Source organism: Gadus morhua, chromosome 9 (genome assembly GCF_902167405.1).
Source record: "Gadus morhua chromosome 9, gadMor3.0, whole genome shotgun sequence".
Lineage (NCBI taxonomy): Eukaryota > Metazoa > Chordata > Actinopteri > Gadiformes > Gadidae > Gadus > Gadus morhua.
This window is the reverse complement of record NC_044056.1, coordinates 20,041,116-20,063,553: the sequence shown is the minus strand read 5'-3', so window position 1 is coordinate 20,063,553 and position 22,438 is coordinate 20,041,116. Positions and strand designations below refer to the sequence as shown.

General features: G+C 46.0%; 2 protein-coding genes across 10 annotated transcripts in view; both read right to left on the bottom strand.

The window, feature by feature from the left end:
• The window catches only part of mctp2a (multiple C2 domains, transmembrane 2a), a gene marked incomplete in the record, with an annotated part of 42,006 nt that extends 34,466 nt beyond the window's left edge, over positions 1-7,540 (bottom strand). Inside the window, 8 exon segments of the mRNA XM_030365365.1 lie at positions 766-795; positions 884-998; positions 1,116-1,192; positions 1,308-1,450; positions 3,901-4,006; positions 4,111-4,167; positions 5,614-6,496; positions 6,901-7,540. Of these exon segments, the coding sequence (XP_030221225.1) occupies positions 766-795; positions 884-998; positions 1,116-1,192; positions 1,308-1,450; positions 3,901-4,006; positions 4,111-4,167; positions 5,614-6,480 (1,395 nt within the window).
• A 1,331-nt stretch (positions 7,541-8,871) lies between these two features.
• Positions 8,872-22,438, bottom strand: part of mef2aa (myocyte enhancer factor 2aa) — a 57,855-nt gene continuing 44,288 nt past the window's right edge. For 4 of the 9 annotated variants that reach the window (XM_030365367.1, XM_030365368.1, XM_030365370.1 and 1 more), the window contains exons 7-12: positions 18,665-18,849; positions 15,001-15,024; positions 13,909-13,953; positions 13,277-13,406; positions 12,925-13,048; positions 8,872-12,697 (exon numbers count right to left, since the gene is read on the bottom strand). In XM_030365367.1, coding sequence (XP_030221227.1) covers positions 12,301-12,697; positions 12,925-13,048; positions 13,277-13,406; positions 13,909-13,953; positions 15,001-15,024; positions 18,665-18,849 — 905 coding nt within the window. In that variant the 3' untranslated portion in view covers positions 8,872-12,300. The remainder of the gene's footprint in view (positions 12,698-12,924; positions 13,049-13,276; positions 13,407-13,908; positions 13,954-15,000; positions 15,025-18,664; positions 18,850-22,438) is intronic. The other 5 variants (XM_030365373.1, XM_030365372.1, XM_030365375.1 and 2 more) reach the window with 3 other exon arrangements.

The following is a 22,438-nucleotide window of genomic DNA, read 5'->3' as shown; positions in this document are numbered from 1 at the left end:
GGTTGGTGCGGGGAGCGGGGGGGGGCTGTGCCTCCAGCACCCACCAGGATAGGTGTTAAATGCAAAAGGATATTCTACGTGGTAAAATAATAAAAAGAGGGAAAGCGAAAACCCCCCCAAAAAAGATGCAGGCATGAAGTTAGCATCGCAGCGTTGTTAAATTAGCACTGTGATTTGGGCGACACGTTCCCATAAAATCCCATCACACGTTTCTGGTTCCCTCCCTGAGTCCCTCCGGCCATCTGCAGGGACAACCTGCACCGTGGATGAAATTGCTTCATTTCTTTTGTAAAATATCCAACTGAGATTGTCTCCGTGACCATTAAAAGAGGGAGCAGATGTGACATTTCACTGGGTGTAAGTGTGCTTACCAACCAAATAAGAAATAAATAAAAAATAATCAGCAAAATAGTCTATTTTATCGAATAAGAGTTTCAAGAAATAGGTTGTGATTTTGGAAAATATGTGAGCTACGAAGTTTTTTGTTTTGTTTTTGGGGAAATAATGATGCTGTTTGTAATGATTATATAGCAATGCTCTGCAAGAACAGTGTGCTGTAAAAAATGGGAGAAACCCACAGCTCGAATCAAGGTTACACACAAAGGCCTAAATCCTTGGCACGCACCTCGTTCTTTGCGGCCTCATTGCACAGTGATTTACTGCCCCCTAGTGGTCCTCCACAATGAAACAACCCCTGCAAGCACCGCTTACAAAAACTAGATACAAGTAATGCATACAGATAATTAAAAAACTTTAAATACAAACCTTATTCTTCTTTTGTGGCCATCTGTTGATCTGTAAATCAAACAAGAATTCACATCAGTATAAATTAACACAGCAACAGTTCATGTCAGCAAAAACTCTCAGAAAGTATGTGTGTTACCGGGTTCCTCTTGATGGTTGCATCTCTGTACATCAAACAGAGGTCCACGACGATGGAACCCAGGTTATCTTCTTTACTCTTAGGATCATCCAGACGCAGCTCAATCTCGTAGTTCCTGTTCACAAACAACAGTATGAAGAAGTTTCAAAGGACTGGACTTAAGGACTTCCGTTGGCAATAATTAATCTAATTTATTTTGCTATTTCATGCGAGAACGGAAGGCAGAACGTACTTGTACAGTTCCAGGTTGCTGATGGAAATCATGGTGGAGCCCATGAACTCATCACTGGTCAGATTCTTGTCGTAAACCTGGACACACAGAAAAAGATAATGTGTTACAAAATAACCTGAGGACTCTCTCCGTGGCCCGGGGACAGCACCCGGGGATGTATTGATCTGTGCAGGAGAGGGCAGCAGTGGGTACCCGGGCCTCGATGCCATGGTCCTTGTCTCGCAGGGGGTGTGAGAAGGACTCGTTCCAGTGGGGATTTAGACTCTTGTACACCACTTTGCTCTTGTAGAACTGCTTCCCTTCAATCTTGAACTTCACGTAGGGATCACTGGTGGCTGGAACACACATCAACACACCCCGCTACGGTCAAGACGTCAGTGATCAGGTGGGGCAGTGGCTGGACGGTGAGCTATCGAGTGTTTTGGTAACATAACGCTCCTGGCGTAAAGAGAATGAAAATGGTCTAAAATATCCAAAGATTGTTCCAGCGATTTACTATATATTTCACACAGCACATCACCATGAATAAAAACACAGATTACGGATGTGAACACACAAACACACTGTATTCGACCACACACACACACACACACACACACACACACACACACACACACACACACACACACATATACACATATACACACACAAACACACACACTGTATTTGACCACATACACACACACACACACACACACACTGTATTTGACCACACACACACAAACATACACCCACACACCCCCACACACACACACACACACTGTTTTTTTACACACACACACACACGCACTCCCACACAAACACACGTACACACCCACACACACAGCAGCTCTTTGATTCAACCACTATGGGGGGGAAGGGTGTGTGAATGTGTTTGTGTGTGCGTGCCTGCGCGTGTGTGTGTGTGTGTGTGTGTGTGTGTGTGTGTGTGTGTGTGTGTGTGAGCGAGCGGCTGAGTGAGTGTTTGAGGGGGGTCCTTTGGCAGAGGAGCGAGCGTAGAGCTGTTTACTGGTAGAAGAGTGGAAACACTGGGCGGCATGCGGCGGGCGGCCGAGCACGGCGGCGAGAAGCAACCAGTGCTAATCTCCCGGCCGGCTGAGAGGGGGTGTGAGAGAGGCAGCGCGGCCCACGGGGGTACAGCGCGTCTTTGTCTCTGCTGTGGCATGCAGATTGCCCCCCCCCACCCCCCCCACAAGAAAAAAAAAAGAAAATGAAAGCCAGTCCAATGCCTTCATTTGTATACGGGAATAAAGGGGGTGCTTGAGAGAGCCTGCAGGGAGGCTGAATCACATGACAAAGGCCCTGTGGGGATGGGCTGTCAGGCCTGTCAGCTCCCCACTCCAAATGAACATCTCGCCCAGGCAGCCAGGACCCACAGCGGCACCGCCCTGCCAGCCAGTGACGGGGAACCTCCAGGCAGCTTGACAGGAGCAGAATGTGGCAGCGGACGGGCGAGGGAGAGAGAGAGAGAGAGAGAGAGAGAGAGAGAGAGAGAGAGGGAGGCCGACGGAGAGAGCCCCACACGGCACCACGGAGACGGGTGGCGGGCGAAACGCAAAATAAATATATTCATTTATATATTGATATGAAATATAGGACCGGGGTCAGGGGGCAGCAAATGTGTGAGTGTGGTGGACGTGGGGGGCCGCGACCCTTTCAGAATATGTAATGACCGTGTTTGGTCGTTGATGGGTGCTTTGGCGGGGTGTTGATTGTGGGGCAAAGTGGAGCAGAGCAGAGGGCGTGTGGGTATTGCATCATTATGGGGCCTTGCTGCCAGGGGGAGGAAGGCTCCTGACTGCCAGGGAGAGCAGGTCTGGCCTGGGTGTCAGCATATAGAACGGTGGGGCTCGCCCAACACTTTGAGGTGATTCATAGGACATACATTCTTTTAATTTCAAATCCCAGAATTTATTCAGCTAGACTACAATTGCAATTACAATTGTAATTGTAATTTACTATGAGCTATGTTCTTTAAGGGATTTTGGAACATGTATCATATAAAATGTGTATGACAAATGATTGAGAAAAAAAGTGTCCCGCGATGCAGCACTCACACTGCAGTTCAATTTGTAGCCACTTGAGGTCACTGCCGTCAAAACTTAACCGCTACCCGCTACCGGGCCAATTAGGCCACAAGGAAGAGGTCAAGGGAGCATGATGAAATGACAGATGGAGGTTTGTTTTTTAAACCAGCCCCCATCCTCTCTTTTGTCTGTCTCTCTCGCTCCTTTTCATTTAAGTCTCCCTCCGAAAAAATACATTTGATTAGACAACACAAAAAGAGGTTCTTAATGCAAAGAAGTCTTTTAACAGACTTGCCAGCCATAGATGTTTATAAAAATGGTAATGTATTGGGCTGCTTTTATTCCTACGAAATTTGTAAAATCTCTACACATTAGGTTTTTTGGAGAAAGATTTAATTTTTAAAGTGTGAGTTTACACAATAATAACGAGAGAGTGAGGAATACTCAAATATTGCATGCCTCTTGATCAGGGAAAACACAGATCACGTGTTGTTTGTCTCCATTTCCTACATAGCCTGTTTTCCTGGTGTAAATACTTTTCAAGGTCGGACTGCATACTTTAGGTAGTTCTTGCAATGGAATCTAGTCAGAAGAGACTAGTCTTATCCAAGCCCATCTTGACCAGATGGGCTTCTTGCCAAATCCGAAGTCACCAAGAAAATGGCTCTGTTTTGGGCCTACAAAAAATATATACAGTATATGCATTTGATTCATTAGTAATTGTATGAATCACAGTAATCAAATATCTCTTGACCTACCAGATCGCCTGTTCTTAATGGCCAGGTTCTTCCCCTCCTTCAGGTTGATGTTCAGCAGGTATCTCTGGCTTTGGAGAGGGCTTATAGTCGAAGCTGATGGCCCGGCCTGTTTAGAAACAAAACAAGTGATAAAGAGATAATAAGAGATATCTCTAGATAGTTCAGCCGAGTCCTTCCGATAAGTGAAAGACCAGTCCTGTCACTACTCACAGAGTTGTCGGACAGATCCCGCTTCACCTCATCGAAGAGGTCATCCTGCTCGTTCACCTGCACAGAAGAAGGGGAAACGACTTTAGAGTTAACACTAAACTCAGGACACATTTGAAAAATGAATTTAATGTTTCTGTGTCTATTCTATGGGTTTCTCCATAATTCTTTATGTCTCTGTGAGATGTAGAGGGCCTGTGTGGTGGAATTGAAAGAATAAGTTCAGTTCAGTGCAATACTGAGTGTTCTGAGAGATATGTATGAAATGTGGGGTGTCTGAGTACAACACATTTGGAAACATTGCAGTTCTTTGATTGTTTTTATGGGAGTCAATACAAACAACCTGGTGAGGCACTGACTTGAATTTCAGGTTTTTAAGAATGGAGTTCTTTAAAATCCAGAAACCACAAGATGCAATGCTCTTAGTGTGAACAAAGATCACAAAGGTATTTAAATATAAAAAAAAAAGCTGTGTGCTTTACAAGCCCAAAGGTAGGCTACATGTTACATATGGTGTAGACTTTATGACTAGATAACTAGGGGTGTTACGTTTTAGGTGTTTCACGGTTCTGTTTGTTCCACCGTTTTTGATCATGGTATTGGTTAAGTAAGATGCTATAGGGCTTGTATATCAGAATCATCATGGGATACACCTGCACTATTGTAAACTTTGTTTTGCCATGTCTCCCATGAGAAACACTGTGGCACTGTCAAACACAACAATGTCATTAACGATTACTTAACTAATTAATGAATTAACCAATGGCCAAAAAACAATTACTACAATACCAACATAATAACTAACAATCCAATGCTCCTATACTTGAAAAATGATGGTGGTCATTGTGATGTGACGTTGCAATGGACAAGCACCACACACACACACACACACACACACACACACACACACACACACACACACACACACACACACACACACACACACACACACACACACACACACACACACACACACACACACACACTATATTGTTCATTCTATATACTGACCGCTGGAACATAAATCAAGGGAACTTTCAGGGAACATGAGGGGAAAACAATCAATTTGTAGTAAACATCCCACATTCTCTGTAGTGCTGCAATATGAAACAACTACAAATTATGAACAATAAAAGTTTGAGTATAAGCAAAGAAAGTCAGGGACATGACATAGTTATGTGTAGTATAAGTAACAAATGGCTTTAACAGCTGCATAACTTCGGTTGTCTCACTCATCCCCATGATGAATCACACATGTACGCTCAGGAACACAAGGGTGTATGCTTTGTTCCTGGCAGGTAAATAAATCAGTCCGGACGTCATGCTGTCACTATGTGGGTTCTGTAGGAAGTTCCCAAGCCGCCCTCGCAGAGCTTCCTCACCATTAGAATAACAATAACAACTGGTTTGCTGGGTGATTCTTGAATTTCAAGTCAAGAGGCACCCAGGTGACGCGCTCGTGACCGCATGGCTGAAACCCCCGTCACGGCCCGCGGCAGTACTGACCTCATCGGGATCCATCGCCGGGTTCTCCTCCTCCTGCTCCTCCTCCTCCTCCTCCTCCTCTGCCGGGTTCTCCTCCAGCTTGGAGAAGTACTGGGACATGATCTCCCTGTCCTGGTCCTCCGAGTCCGTGTTCCACGTCACCACGCCGCGCTCCTCGTCCGAGTAGCCGTCGGGCAGCGGGGCCCAGCGCTCGGCCTGCTCCCGGGCCCCCTGCGACGGGGACACCCGCAAGAAGGACGGCGACGCCGGGCCCCTCACCTGATCCCCGAAGGAGCTGGCCCTGGACAGCGCCGAGGAGACCGCCTCCGACATCCCCACGGAGGAGGTGTCCGATCGGTCGAAGTTCTCCCTCCCGTCCAACGCCGCCAGCCGTGCGACCAGCTGGTTGGCGGAGACGTGTCTGGGCGACGGGACGGGAAGGGCCAGAAGAGAGGGCGCGGGCTCCATCACGTTGGCTCTGGGGACCCTGCCTGGTTCACTGTGAAAGCTCCATTTGCCGGAGGAGTTCATGCGTCGCCTGATACAGTCTGAGTCGTCGAAGAGGTTGAAGCTCTCTGCAGGTGCCGGGATCCTGTTGTCCACGTAGTCCCTGGTGGGAGGGTACCGCAGCACGGGGGCCACGTCATAGTTTGCTCTGTCTGAGGACGGCCGCTCGCAAGGGACGTTTTCACTGGCAATGGATTCGTTGTCACTTTGAGAGGGAGAGCTGGCGAGGCCCGGCGAGTCCGGAAGGCCCGCTTCCGGCAGCATCCGCAGGTCAGGGAACGAGATGCTACGTCTGTAGGCCAGTTTTTTCCCCCCTTTCTTTTTACCTGCCTTCTTCGGCTGCAGGAACTTTAAGAAGAATGGTTTCTTCTTGGATTCCATCTTTTGTAAATAATGGCTTTAAAACAAACATAAAACAGTCAAATAAATAATCCAAATCCTTTAGCCAGGTGACATATTCAGGATCAACACTGAATATTATCTATATTTGCTAGGCACTTTATATGGAGGCATATAGCTGTGTAATGACTGCTGCCAGACTTCATTTATTATAACTCGTGCGGTTAATTATATCCAAAATTGTCACTGTATTACTTAATTGTACAACTTTATCCAAAGAAAACTAACACATATTAACAAGTTGTTCAAACAAAAGCACTGTAGGCACAACTCAACTAGATCGTTTAAACGAGTTACATATAATGTAAAATATTCTTATAACTTTCACTGCTAAATAACTTACATAAAAACTCAACGCGTATGCCAATTTCGACGAAGAAAAAAAATATATAGTAGGCTTACCTGTCCAGTAGCGATGTGCTTCCTTGTTTCTAAAGATTGACGCGCCTCAAAGTTTGTCAAACCAAGTTTTTGATCAATTTTCGTCAAACGTTAAACAGTCTTCCAGTAGCCATCAGTGGATCTAGTGTGGGGTCGAGCATGAAGTGTTCAACACAACTCAACATACCTCTGTGTGGCACGTTTATGATTGGCGGAGTCTCGACCAGGTGGATCAAACTGGACATACCAGTCCCACTAGGTAGTTTCGATGGCGCTGCGATTGCCCTAACGTCGGCAGTAGGGAAAGTGGGCGCCTTGGTTTGTTTGGAGACTAAAGTGGGACAACATTAGAGCAATATACGAGTGTGTATGTCAGCGTTTATATGTAGTTGTGTATAAGGAACACCGTGACTACCTTCACACGTAGACAAGCACAATTGACATTGCTTTCGGTTCATTGTAGTCCATGTTGTGTGCTGCTAATAGATCTGTATCGGAATGATCCATCCGATACAGATGTGGAGAAGCTGCAGCCTCACTTCCCTGAGACGATCAACTTTTGTATTTGTTGTATTTTTACAATTATTTGGATTGCGTGTAATGCTCTAATACTATCACGATCACTACTCTCAGAGACGGAAGAGCTAAATGGAGAAGAGCCCATGATGATGTCAGCGATTAACCTTAGGGTCACCTGATCAAAACCAAACGACGTGGGGGAGAAAGCGGTGGTAGGAGGTAGGCTACTTAGTAATGGTATCTCTGTTCCTCTTTTCTTTATTTATCTCCTACCGGGTTGTGTACAACTCTCTGACTTTGACGTCAGTAGCCAGCTAGGCTCTTAATTTTTTTGTATCTCATTTCCATATAATCAGTAATCATTTGTTTGAAGTTCGACGCCTTGCCAAGAGTCCCGACACGGACGCTTCATGCCACAGAACGGCTGCTGTTCACACTCCTTCGTCCACAGAGACGATGGGTGATAACAGATGCGTTTGTGTCTGGACGGGGTCCTTCAATATTTGCTGATGTCTTTAAGGAGCTCAGGCCCACATGAATTTGGCACCCAGTTAAAAGGGGAGATGAATGAAAAAGGGCAAGCCCTTGTGGCAGGTGGCCCTATCGCCCTTCCTTCTCGTCACACAACTCAAACAAGCTAAAAACCATGCTTGGTTACTCGACGCATGCACGCTGTTGAAGCCCATCAAGCCACGGACAGCTGATCTCAGAGCAGCCAGCCAACAACATGAACTCAGGGACCACTGACCGAATGAGACTGCATGGTGCAATGAAAAAAATACGTTGTCAACCAAGCTGTCAGCTATGTCATAGGCATAATCGCAAAGTTTGTATAGACTGTGTTTTCTTGTTTTATGAACGACTGTCGAACGTCCGTTGTCATAAAGGTGGAAATGCGTGACTGCAGCGATGCATATCATGTTTTGCTACTTAAGCATTTGATAAATCATGTTCTCTATTCGTTTTTTAAGTAGGGATTGGATTGTAAAAAGTAACAAGCAAAGTGCAGAAGATTCTGAGACGCTGTGCTGCACGTTAGGAGCGACTTCTTGGTTCCCTGTCTATTGATGCCCCCTGGTGGTACCTTTATATATAGCATAGAATGAGCCAGACTATTATGCGGCGCGTCTCGTTAAAAAATAAGACATACTCAAATTCAGAACTACTCACATCACAGTTCATTATTAAACTTAGTTTCATCAGCCCTTTTGACTCGAAAAATATTCTCGATTCACACACACATTTGGTAGGAATATTGTAGACAGTGAACACATTAGGGTTAATCTAAAATGCCCTAAACCAACATTTATAAAGCATCAATGACATCTTTAAGAATGTCTTGCAGAGAAATCAGCAAATCTTGCCAATGTTATTGAGGATCGAAAGATCATGAAAAACATTTAAACCATAAAAACGTTGCTATGACATGCATAAGCCCCTCATTAGAATAAGAAGAGTTCAATAAAAGACAAATGTTTGTCAGAATACTGACGGAGCATACATTGAGGTGTTTATTAAAGTAGACAGTGTCTATTGTTGGGGATTTTACAAGAGGACACATTCTATGTAAGAGCTGTTCACTTCATTTTATGCAGAATAAGTGAGATGACTTAAATTACACATTAAAAGCCAATGATGTTTTTTTTTTACTTTTGTGAAGGCAGAATACAAATTTTGTACAATATCTAGCATAGTACTTTAAATGTTTAATAAAAAGTTCAATTGAATATTCATTGCTTGATGACGATAAAACAGGACATTCAAGGAAAAATAAAATGCAAATGAATTGTCTTGATTTTGTGAACGGATAATTTCATTATTGGCAACAAAGTCCAGCTTGTGCGGCCAACAGTCTGAGCAATCAAACCGAACAACAGCTTATTTAAGTGAACTAACAACTACAACAGACATTTACCAAACACGGTTCTCTTTATAAAAGCATTGACGCAAAGCAGTGTACTCCTGCACAGCAAAGTTCTCTAAAAAGGTGGGTTGATTTTCTCTTGCCTGTCACATTCAGTTCTGCACATATTCCGACACACCATTTAGAGCCAGTGTATCACGTTGCATTCCCTGTACACATCGTCTTGTGTGAATCTTGTTTAAAGAGTTTAGACTTGGCTATAACCAGATTTAACTGGGCAATGGTTTTTTTCAGGGGGAGGGGGAAGGGGGGGTCCCCAACAGTAAATCTACTGAGAAGCTACAAAAAATCCCTGATATTCCATCAAGTGCTAAGTGAGCGCTCGACGTGTGAAGCCAGGCTGTCTTATTGCTGTGGTCCACCTGCAGTGCCTCCATTGGAATACATTCTCCTGGATAGAAATAGTGCTTTTCAAAATTGTCTTGATGGGAATGTGAGATGATGTATCTTAATCTTTACATGTCTTTTTTAATTTCTTTGCTTTTGTGGGCAGGCCTGGTACCTCGTTCTATGTCACTTAAAGGCAAATTCCACAATGGGTCTGCCATTAAAAGGGAATGTTGCCTATCCACCTAGAGATAGCCATCTGTCACCCAGTTATCTGTGTGGTTATCATATTGATGGATTGCTAAACTATGGTGTCTGGTGTCTTCCTCGACTGTGGACTACAACTGGGGGAAGTGAGCAAAATAGCTCTCCAAAGACAACAATAGTACTTCTAAACTCGGTTACTTGTGACATCCACTATATCCACTAAATTCATTCATCTAAATTACCTTAATTTTGCTCTGCAGTGGAATTTACCTTTAAGTCTCCCATTTACAAACTAGCCCACCCACTGATACCAAAAAATTAGATATACCCTCGTCCAAATGATGTTAGTTAAATGAAACCTCACTGTGAATGGGTTATAAAACGTCAGTGATCCAAACTAGGTGATTTTGAGCTTTGAATACTGCATAGATTCAGTTTGACCCTTGGTCAACTTTGAATGAAATCAATGAAGGAGCTAAAATGATGATGCACAAGATATGGAATGGTGAATGCAGAGTGATACTCCATTTCTATAGCGGACGTCTCTGGAAATGTGTTCGATCCAGCAGTTGTTAAAACATCAATGACCATGAATTTTCTTTATTGGAAGGACTTTTCCACTGCTGTGCTCTACGTCTACATGAGAACAGCCTTTGTGAATCCCAACTGAACGTTCATATCTTCAAGCCCTCTGTGCGCTAAAATGCACTTGATAGACGTGTAGGCTTTCATAGGAATAACTAATTACAATGGGGGGGTTGAATATATATGATGCAATTTCCAGAGCCGATAAAACATAAACCAAAAACAAGTGTAATGGGAGTATCCAGACGTTTATAAGTGGCCCACGGTGATCTATTGTAATGTCCAATCATTTAAAAATGTATCAGCAATGTTGAAATGCTTCCTCTATGAGTCAGAGGATTCCTCTTTTTCTGGGGGGATTACTGTACTGGAACAAAAATGGGCCTATGAAAGGCGTGGCATATCTTTCCACAAAACAAGCTCTTCTCCACATAGGGCCTTGGTTCTGCATGTTGGCAGTGTAGAAAGCAGATATATCGCTCACAAAGAAGAAATGCTACTTCTTCACCCTCGCTTTAACAAATATGACTAAGTGGAAAATTCCAACTCATGGCATTGTCGTTAAAATTTGTGTTGAGGCCAAGAGAAAAGTAACAGAAAGAAAAACAGAGAAAGAAAGAAATAGAGTTTGCAGTGAATCAAACCAAGTAGCAACTATGGTCAAATGAATTCTCTTTTGTGAAGGGTCTATCCTTGTAAACCCGGCGGTAATCCACAAAAATATACTTTCTCAAAATTGGTGATGGTACATTCAGTATGTACTCATACCCTGGTGATATATATATTAAAGTTACTATATACATAACAAACAAATGTTTGGCTCAAATTGTCAATTATACAAACAGGACAGCAAGTGTTCATGGCTTTAGATATTGATTCAAACCTGGCTTACATGATTTTACACGCGTTCTAGTTAGCACAATCAAAATGAAAAGACAGAAAAAAGCACTCTAAAAAGCGAACGGCTAGGAAACCAAAAGCGATTGTACATAAGAACAGAGAGAAACACCTTTGGCTTTGTATTACTGACGAATTGTTGTATGTTAACATCGGGACTCTCACCAGTTCAACTGGACACGTTTCATTCATCTTAATTGCACATTATATATCCTATACTCTTTTAAATTAGAACATGAAAGTTATGCTATAATCGCAACTAATTCTTTCCTATCTCGTGTTTTAACATGTCTGTGAACATAAGGTCGCTTTCGACGGTAACTCTTGTATAACGTGAGCTCCCTCTCGTCTCTGAGCCGAATCGATTGGTTGATAGAGAAAACATGAGGGCAAATGGAGTGTGAAAGGTCCTGAATAATTGCAACAGCAACGTTGATACAGAAGTTGAATCCTCGCTGATTGCTTCAAATATCAGGGGCCTCAGCCCAAAGCAGCACAGCATCTGATTGTTGGGTACATTGTAACCACAACGACTAAAATAAAGAGGACAGATTTGGGGCCTACGTAGATCAGTGAGTATAGTCACAATAATAGATAGTCTATTGGTAAAACTAATGTCTATGAACAGTGCCTGAAAGGATATGCATGTGCATAAAACCCAATCGAGCTCATGTTTTATATTTTATTTCTCATCGCAGTTAGAGAATCACCTCAGTATGTCCAGCTCTTTCTTTTTTTTACTATTTCCTTCAATTCAAATTGTATTTTCTGCCACTCATGTCTTGGCAAACAGCAACCGAAAAAGGAGTTAAATAATAACATGTCGATAGTTCTACAAACCTTTTCCCTGTTGATTTAATCTCCAGGTGTACCTCTCCATCTACCCCCCCCTCCCAGCGCATCTCGGACCGACGGGCCGGTCAGATCCCCCCCCTGGTGCCTTCAAAAAGAGGGGCTCCTCTCTATGTCACCCACGTGTCCATCCGCAAGCGCTTCACCGAGGGGCTCTCCCGATCCTCGGGCCCGGTGGGGGGTCTGCCCATCCCGCCGCCGCCGCCGCCCCCCACCACCGCCGCCGTGGCGCCCGAGTGGTAGTCGGGCCGGTGGTCCTCACGGTCGCTGCCGTCGTACGAGCTGCAGGAGGAGCTGAGGCTGTCCACGGGGGAGCGGCCCAGGTCCTGCCGACTGGAGCCCTGGTGGTGGTGGTGGTGGTGGTGGTGCTGCTGCTGCTGCTGCTGGGGGAAGCCCGACTGGGCCACCCGCTCCCTGGGGGGCGAGATGGGCTCCGACTTGATGTTGATGTTTTGGCTGGTGTTGAGCGAGAGGTTGGAGGCCTGTGGGAGGTGCCCGCCTCCGCCCCTGTAAGGAAGCACACCAGAGCGCACCGGTGACTTTGAGGAGAGATGTTGCGGGGGAAGATGTGAAAACAAGGCTTTTGAACCTTGAAAGTGGAACACAGGCGATGCCGTCGCGGGAGCAGGTGTGGAAATATGTCACATAAGCATATGAACCCTTTGGGGAGTCTAGGGGTGTATGTGTGTGTGTGTTTGTGTGTTTGTGAGTGTGTGCGAGAGTGCAGTGCTTACACCAAAGAACTAAGCGCTGCTTGGCCCAGTTGGTGTTGTTGCCATGCCGACATGGAGCCCAGCGAGAGCCCCGGGGAGCCGAAGCCCTGCAGGGAGGAGAGCTCGGCGCTGCTCAGGGAGTACTCTGCAATAACACAGGGCAGCGCGTCAGCCACGAGGAAAACACACTGAGGGGCCTCTCAAGGTCCCGCGCACAAAACACATAGCCAGGTGGTAACACAGGTGGGGCCCCGAGACGCCTGGGAGGGCGACACACACACACACACACACGCACACACACACACACACACGCACACACACGCACACACACAAACACACACACACACACACCCTCACACACACACACGCTCACCGGCAGGGTTGTAAACGGTTGGCATGCCTGAGTACACCAAGCCCTGAGGGGGGAGGCTGGGGGTGGTGACAGACACCACCGGCGTGGCCAGCGTCTGACTGGACTGGGAGCTGCTCATTCTCTGGGTGTTCTGCAGGGGCACAGGGGGGTGGCAACCAGAGAGCATGAGGCATAACAACATCACCTGAACGAGTACAGCCAGTAATGAGTTGAACAGTTAATGTCTTCGAAGTGTGCTACTAACTAATGATCCTTTTCATGTATGTCTCGAGAGTATTGCTGTTTTGCTGTTTATGTCTGAAATACTGTCTGGAAATGATTGAGTTGTGCCACAAGGTGGCGGTGTGGTTCCATGGAAGAGCAGCTTCGCCACAGCTGAATCCAATTCAATGTTTACTCTGAGCTAATAGGTCTGTTTTGACAGAGGCCTCGAATAAGAAAGTGAAATAAATGTGATCTAGAATTGCTACGCAATGTTCCTTTTTAACATGATTTGATCATAGTATTCCTTTAAAGAAAATGTTGTGTAATTTTCACAATGTACTGCATGCAATTGGCTAGTTGTTATTTAAATAGTTGTCCTAAGTAGAGAAACAGTGAAACTTAATGTAGCTGAATGTTTTACATCTTACATAGGGTTCATCTGCAAACATGTTTGACCTTAAGGACCCACACGGCTGAAAGAAATGAATACATGCCCATGAACAGCATACAAAACACTATACAATCCAACGCTGAATGTGCTTGTGAGAGAAATCAAACATACATTCTTGCAATCAATGTGAGTTGAAGGTGACATTGCCAAAATGACTCTGCATTACATCCTAACTTAGGTGTTTGATTCAGACACAGTGATCATGCGAGTGCAACACTGTACCACTACACAGCAGAAGGTCATGCATCAGGAATCCCCTCCGTCAAGTTGTGCACATTCCGACCAAACACCCATCAAACACAAGCAACTGTTTGGTTTAGAACAAGCTGAAGGCAATATGGCTTCTTCTTCTTCTCTTCAATCAAACAAATGAAAATACAAGAAACATCTGCACAGCTGCATATGTGGAGGCTGAAGTCTATTATGATCTGTTTGAGGGCTTCCTTGCATTGTCCTAAAGCTCTCTCACCAGACGATTTCCGCAAGCGCCAGTCTCACATAGGATGACATCATTTAAGATGAGGTCATCTTTGCCTCAAACTTATTCGGTCCATATTTAAAGCATTATCGTTTTGTAATAAACTATTTTTTTTTAGGTGGAGCAGAGCAGCTCAAATCAAACTTTTTCACTTTCTGTCACAAATACACCCACCCACAAGCACGCACACACAAAGACGTCTCTCACACACACACACACACACACACACACACACACACACACACACACACACACACACACACACACACACACACACACACACACACACACACACAAAGACATGCACACGCAGACACACACACTCAGGCACACACACACACACCTCACACCAATGAGTTTGTGAGGAGATAATGTGGGGTGCCAAAGGCTGTGGCATATTTTTTTTTTAACAAGCCAACTCCAAATACATGCAGCGACAAACTCAACCCCCCCGACCCTCACCCCCCAAAGAGAGTTGACAAGTCTCTGGTTCAAGCGCTGCCTTCCTGTAGCCTAGCACGTGCGATCACTAGCGGCGTGTTCGCACACAGCCTTCCAGTTCAGGCATTTGCTGCAAATAAAAAAACTCACCAAATCCATTTCCTCCTCCTCCGACTGCCCTCAGTAGAAAAAAGGAGCAAAAAGAAAAGATGCACCGTTACAGGGCAGACAGAGCTTCTAGACAGCACCTGAGATGAGGTGGGTGAAGTGAGGCACTCGCCAGCAGGTCAGCCCTGATTGTCTCTCTGATAACACAGACATAAGATGTTCTTGTTTCTCCTCTTTTTATCCCCGCTTTGAAATGAGGATTTGTAACATTCAGAACAACCTAACCTATGAAACGGGCCCACATGACACATGAGTAGAACGTCGCAGTGCTCCACAGTGGCCTGGGTATAAGAATACTTCCATGCTACAGATGGGCTAGAACGTGTCCAATCATGTACTTATCCCGCTTATGCCACTCCTTCAGCCGTTCAGAACCCTATTATTTATGTTCGGTCAAATCAAACATACCATGACTTCTGAACACAAAGACAACATGCAACCCTTGTCAGTTGACATAATGGCTCACGGATGTCTTCATATTGGCGTTAATAACGGCCGCAGAACCCAATCCCTCCATTCATCACCTATTGTGGTGCGGCGCTGTAGGGTGAGGCAGAGAGCCATTTTCCTTTCTTTCCTTTCTTCTTCCTTCCTTTCCTTCTATGCTATGGGACACGCGGTGGCCAGGCCAGCCCGGCCCTAATACCCACACTCAATCAATAGCAGGATAAGACAGGACAAGGGCGACAAGATATTATCTGGCTCTCACACTCTGGGCCCCCCTGATTAAGTCTTCATCCCTACTCTGTCACACCGAGATGTGATTAATTTAATACCATTATGGGCCTAATGACAGGCTGCCTGCAGACCTGACACTGCTGCACCACCCACCCACCACCATCAGCGCCACCTCCTCCTCCCCCTGCTCCTTCTGCGGCCTCCGCCCATCTGGAAGGCTTGCTCTGTGGTGACCGGGCAGCATGGGCGGGTGGAGAGAGGAGGGTGGAGACTAGAGGAGACTAGAGGAGACTAGAGGAGGAGACTAGAGGAGGAGACTAGAGGAGACTAGAGGAGACTAGAGGAGGAGACTAGAGGAGACTAGAGGAGACTAGAGGAGGAGACTAGAGGAGACTAGAGGAGACTAGAGGAGGAGACTAGAGGAGGAGACTAGAGGAGACTAGAGGAGACTAGAGGAGACTAGAGGAGGAGACTAGAGGAGACTAGAGGAGACTAGAGGAGGAGACTAGAGGAGACTAGAGGAGGAGACTAGAGGAGGAGACTAGAGGAGACTACAGGAGACTAGAGGAGACTAGAGGAGGAGACTAGAGGAGACTAGAGGTGGAGACTAGAGGAGACTAGAGGAGACTAGAGGAGACTAGAGGAGACTAGAGGAGGAGACTAGAGGAGACTAGAGGAGACTAGAGGAGGAGACTAGAGGAGACTAGAGGAGACTAGAGGAGACTAGAGGAGGAGACTAGAGGAGACTAGAGGAGGAGACTAGAGGAGGAGACTAGAGGAGGAGACTAGAGGAGACTAGAGGAGACTAGAGGAGACTAGAGGAGGAGACTAGAGGAGACTAGAGGAGACTAGAGGAGACTAGAGGAGACTAGAGGAGGAGACTAGAGGAGACTAGAGGAGGAGACTAGAGGAGGAGACTAGAGGAGACTAGAGGAGACTAGAGGAGACTAGAGGAGGAGACTAGAGGAGACTAGAGGAGACTAGAGGAGACCAGAGGAGAGTAGAGGAGACTAGAGGAGGAGACTAGAGGAGGAGACTAGAGGAGACTAGAGGAGACTAGAGGAGGAGACTAGAGGAGGAGACTAGGGGAGACTAGAGGAGACTAGAGGAGGAGACTAGAGGAGACTAGAGGAGGAGACTAGAGGAGACTAGAGGAGGAGACCAGAGGAGACTAGAGGAGGAGACCAGAGGAGACTAGAGGAGACTAGAGGAGGAGACTAGAGGAGGAGACTAGAGGAGGAGACTAGAGGAGACTAGAGGAGACTAGAGGAGACTAGAGGAGGAGACCAGAGGAGTCTAGAGGAGGAGACCAGAGGAGACTAGAGGAGGAGACTAGAGGAGGAGACTAGAGGAGGAGACTAGAGGAGACTAGAGGAGACTAGAGGAGACTAGAGGAGGAGACTAGAGGAGACTAGAGGAGGAGACTAGAGGAGGAGACTAGGGGAGACTAGAGGAGACTAGAGGAGGAGACTAGAGGAGACTAGAGGAGGAGACTAGAGGAGGAGACCAGAGGAGACTAGAGGAGGAGACCAGAGGAGACTAGAGGAGGAGACTAGAGGAGGAGATCAGAGGAGACTAGAGGAGACTAGAGGAGACTAGAGGAGACCAGAGGAGACTAGAGGAGGAGACTAGGGGAGACTAGAGGAGACTAGAGGAGGAGACCAGAGGAGACTAGAGGAGACTAGAGGAGGAGACTAGAGGAGTCAGTGGGGGCTACAGGAGTCAGTTCAGGCTGGGGCAGTGGGAGGAGCAGAGCCCTTCCCTCTCTGTGGTCTCAGCACCCCGTCATGTTTCACACCTTGCCGCCGCAGCCATCCCTGCGGCCCGGCTTCCGCCTGACATGGGCGGCGGGGCCACGCCCTGCTCTGTGTGCGGGCTTTGGCTCTGGGCTGAGACGGGGGGAGGATCCCAGGGAGGAACATCCAGCTGTAACCAGGGGTTGTGCTGTTTTTGGGAGCTCGTTCCCGGTCGTCGTGAGCGGGGAGACCGCTGCGTTCGATTGAACCCGGGTCTCAGACTCTATCTTCTTATTTTCCTTTTTGTGATTAATGGCTTAGCAAGTGCGCTGTCGCCTCAGGTGCCGAGTGTGGTCAGAGCTCTTTGCACCTTAATTATTATAATTAGAAAGGGCCTCGTTCCAATATGAATAATTGAGTAAGATTTAGGGGCACCTGGGCTGCAGCTTTTTTTTATTTTGGGCTCCGTCAACAGTTAGCGAGTGTGTAAGTAATCACCGCAGAATGTAGAACCGCACTAGTGTTCACAGGAAGCACTGAGTCTCACTTTATGGGGAACACAAACAAACAAGAAGCTAAATGGAGTGTTCCAGAGTGTGAAATAGAACCCAACATCCATGTACCAACTCTAGTATGAAATTAATATAAAATCTATAAACAGAATCCTACCACTAGTTATAAACTCTGAACAGAATCCTACCTCTACTCTGTAATAAACAGAATCCTACCTTTCTGTATACATTCTAGTATAACAAGTATCCATCATCTATGTCTAGAAACAGAATCAAACAGAATCCTACCTCCATATATAAACTCTAGTTAACGCTAATATGTTTGTATACAGACTCTAGTCTTAACAGAATCCTACCTCTAGGTATAAACCCTAGTATAAAAATATTCCTACAGATGAACTCCAGTATAAACAAAGTCCTACCTCCAGGTATAAACCCTAGTGTGAACAGAATCCTACATATTAACTCCAGTATAAACAGAGTCCCACCTCTAGGTATAAACTCGTACTCACTCCACAGTAACACAGCCACAGAAAACTCCCCAAATAAAAACATTCCACTGCAAACTTTGTTCCCTCTCCGCTCCATCGGCTCCCCACGCAGAGGACCCCTCCCACCCACCCTCCCTCCTGGGGGCAGCACAGCTCCCGTCTCCCCAGGACCCCTGCTGTGGGTGTGATGTGTGCAGCAGTGAGGGGGGGGCGCGCCGCCTCTACTCACCAGCGGGGGCATCATCCCCTTGCTGGATGGGGGGATAACCACCCGGAGGTCGGGCTTGCGGCCCCCAAGCCCCATGCTGCCTCCGGGGGGCGGAGGAGACTTGGTGGGCATGACTTTGCCCAGGCCGTTGCCGCTCGACGCGCCCAGGAGACCCGGCGAGCCTCGGGGGTTGACGAAGCCGTTTCCTGTGGAGATGCAGCAAGAAAAACCCCATCAAACTATGGGCTGTGACTGACAACATTTCCCCCAGTTTTTTTCCGCCAGACATTTAGCTCGGCTGGTATGCTCCCGCTTGCTGTGGCTTGCAGAATTAAGTGTTTATAACCCTCTGGGAAGTGTTAATAGACCTCAGATAATTAGCCCGCGCATTTACAAAAATAAAATGTCCATTTCAAAATTGATGAGCCTTTAATTTTCTACGGCAAACGATTACATCAATATCATTTACGTGCATCTAGGGATATGGGAGCAATTCACTTAGCCAATGTACTGTGACGCCTGAAGAAATGGTCGAACCTATTTCTGTTTGGGCAGAATCCCTGGGAGTCGGGATCTTAAGGGCAGCGTGTGCTTCAAACTGTGGATACTAAAGAAAACTACTGAAAAAAGACATTCCCAAAGTTAAAGCTTACTCCCTTTCTTACGCACAACTTGATGTACCTCTAAATGTCTTCTGCTCCTAAGAGAGGTGTGGTTTAGACTGGTGTCTACATGAGAAAAAAATATCTTCATCAAAGATAAAGAAAACCTGATGAACACATTACATCTAATGTCAAAGAAGAAATCGTATTGACTAGCGACATTAATGGATTACAGCTCTAGCAAGGCTGAAGACACAGTAGAACTTGCATTATCACATTTAAGATAGATTAATAACTGGACATGGTCGAAGGGTAAAGACATTTGTAATACAGGGAAATGCATACTTAATACGTACTTGAATAACAAAAATTTGGTAAAGAGCAAATTGACCTAACTCAATAGCACCTTCTTTAGGGGCACCTTTAAACCTATACTGAAAAAACTAAAGACAAATGTGTTTGTTGAATGGTTAAATGCAAGGCAACAGCGGGAAGAAGGAATCAATGCTATCTCGCATGGCATCGGCGGATCAGTGTCCACTCAACAAGTGGCCGACTCCTCCATTGTGTTTTAATGTATCGCAATGAAACAAAAGCCGTCTGCAGAACTTAGAAGTCCCTGCGTAGGAACATAATGGAACAATAAAGCCTTCGACCACAGATAAAAAAAACAAACGAACAATACATGGGCAAATAAACAGTTATGGGAGCTACAATAGGCCTGCAGCTGAGTCAACACCCACATACAATTTACCAGTGCCCTCAGTGCTGCTTTGATCACGGAAGACACGGCTACAACAATATTTACCCCGGTTACCAGAGTACATTTTGGAGACGGTAATGTTAGCAGGTCCAAATAAAGACATTGGAGACACATTTAGAGGCGATCCAACGATTGTGGCAATCAATTATATTTATTTCCAGGATTAGGATAGTGGAAAGATTTAGATTTTGGCTGTTAAATTGGATTTCTTTATGATTGAGCGTCTATGTTTGCTTGTGTGTGCTTGTGGGTGCATGCGTGTATGTTTGTGTGTGTACATGTTTGTCTGTGTGTGCGTGTGTGTGTGTATGTCTCAGCTGTTGGATGAACTCAATCTTCATATCTTTGGACACCTCTGACAGATTGGCCATGCTGTTAAGACTCTCTCTCTCTCTCTCTCTCTCTCTCTCTCTCTCTCTCTCTCTCTCTCTCTCTCTCTCTCTCTCTCTCTCTCTCTCTCTCTCTCTCTCTCTCTCTCTCTCTCTCTCTCTCTCTCTCTTCCCCTCTCTCTTTGTGTACTCACTGCATGAAGAGGGCTCTCCTCATGGTGGCCGTGTATTGGTAAATAAAGAGGTCCTTTTGGCTCAATAATTTACAAGGAGCAGTGGGAGTAGCATTACATAAGGAATCCTTCTGATTTCCGGCATGGTGCACTTTTCATTTGAAAAGGACTGAACCTCCTCTCCTTTACCATGGTGTGTTGTACCACAGACAACACTGCGAGGCCCAGCTGTTAGTAACAGCACACTAGCATCAGGTTTAGGCAGGACAATTATATATTTATTTATATATACGTCTGGATGAACAAGCAGAGATTAATGACTGTGAATCAAGGGCCTCTGGAAAGAGATGGTTCTCTAATAATAGACCCGATGTTAGGCTCTATTGTTTCATGTTATTTGTGTGGCAGGAACATCAGCTCGAAAACATTTGGCTTGGAACTGAGGAAACATATATTTCCAAGGATGATCGTTGTCAATAGGGCTGTTGGACAGCGAGGTGCGTCAACAAAATAGATGTGATTTCCCCTCATATGGCCTTCAACATGCCTGATTATAAAGGTTTGACCAACATGGCCATGGCTATGACGGTGCTCCGACTGAACCTTTCCCACAGTGGGCGGTCCTCGGAACCCTTAAAAACCTGATCCTAGTGCTGATCCTGACACGCATTTGAAACAATGTTGACCAATGCACCACTTTTTCCATTTCACTTCATTCTATTTACGTAGTGACTGTCAAAAAAAAATTGCCACTTCAGGAAATGTTCTGCTCTTTCTTTTTTGGGGTCAAGTAGCAACCCACTTGATCCACATTCTGCTAGCTTTTCTCTAGGACAACAATAAAACAAGAACAATCAGAGGCCTTCAACAGTGCCCTTCATCTGCCGTTAGGCCCTTTGACACCAGACACTCGGGCTCCTCTATGCATGTGAAAAGCACGAGAGCTATGTCAGAATGGTCATGTGACGGCAGGAATGGGTTCCACTCCCTGTAGCGAGTGCTGTTCCACGCTGTCAGGAGCAACAGCTGCAGCTCCCTCGCCCTCTGCCAACACACTGACACCCCACAGCAATGCTGCCCCCACCGCACAGGTCCCCTCCGCACACACACACACACACACACATACACATCGCACACACACACACACACACGCACGCACAGGCACGCACACACACATGTACAAGTGCTAGCGCACAAGCATACACATACACTTAAAACTTAACTGGCCAAGCTGGCCACAAAGCTGACCAATGGCATTTCTAAGCCGCTGTCCATAGTGTCACATTGAGGCCTCGTATAACACTATGGAGTATGTTATGATAATAATGTAGCAGCTCTGTACTTTGTCATTTTTGTTTTACTAGACTGCGAAACACTTTTACCTTTTTGTTCACTCCAAAGTATTCAAATTTAGAGTGCTTGCTTTTAATTGCTCATAGACTTGCTTGTAATTTGTAGCCTAGTGACTAAATGTATACGTAAAAAAAAAAACGTCCCTTTTTGTAATTACACACCAGCACCATAATATCGCGTGTCAGACTCTGGCAGAGGTGAATGAAAATATTGAACATAGTATTTCACGATGACAAAGATATTTTCAAACGCCCACACACCGCACATACTTTGGCTGTACGAACCGAACGGAAAATCAGCCACGGGCCACCTGCCCTGGCCGCTCCCACACAGACAGGCCGTCCGGTCATTGTGTGGCCCTAAGGGGACCTGGGGGGCCCGCCGCCCACGGGGGTCACAGCGGCCATCTTGGCGGGAGCCTCTCAAGCCTTATAGGGGTTGTGAGTGGTTGCTGGGGAGAGCGGGGCAGATGCACCTGTCAATAGAGGGAAGGAAACCGGAGGAGGAGGGGGTGGCTGTTGTGGAGGTGGGCTTAGAGGAAACGGCCGTGTTTATTTACCCGCCAAAGGCCACCG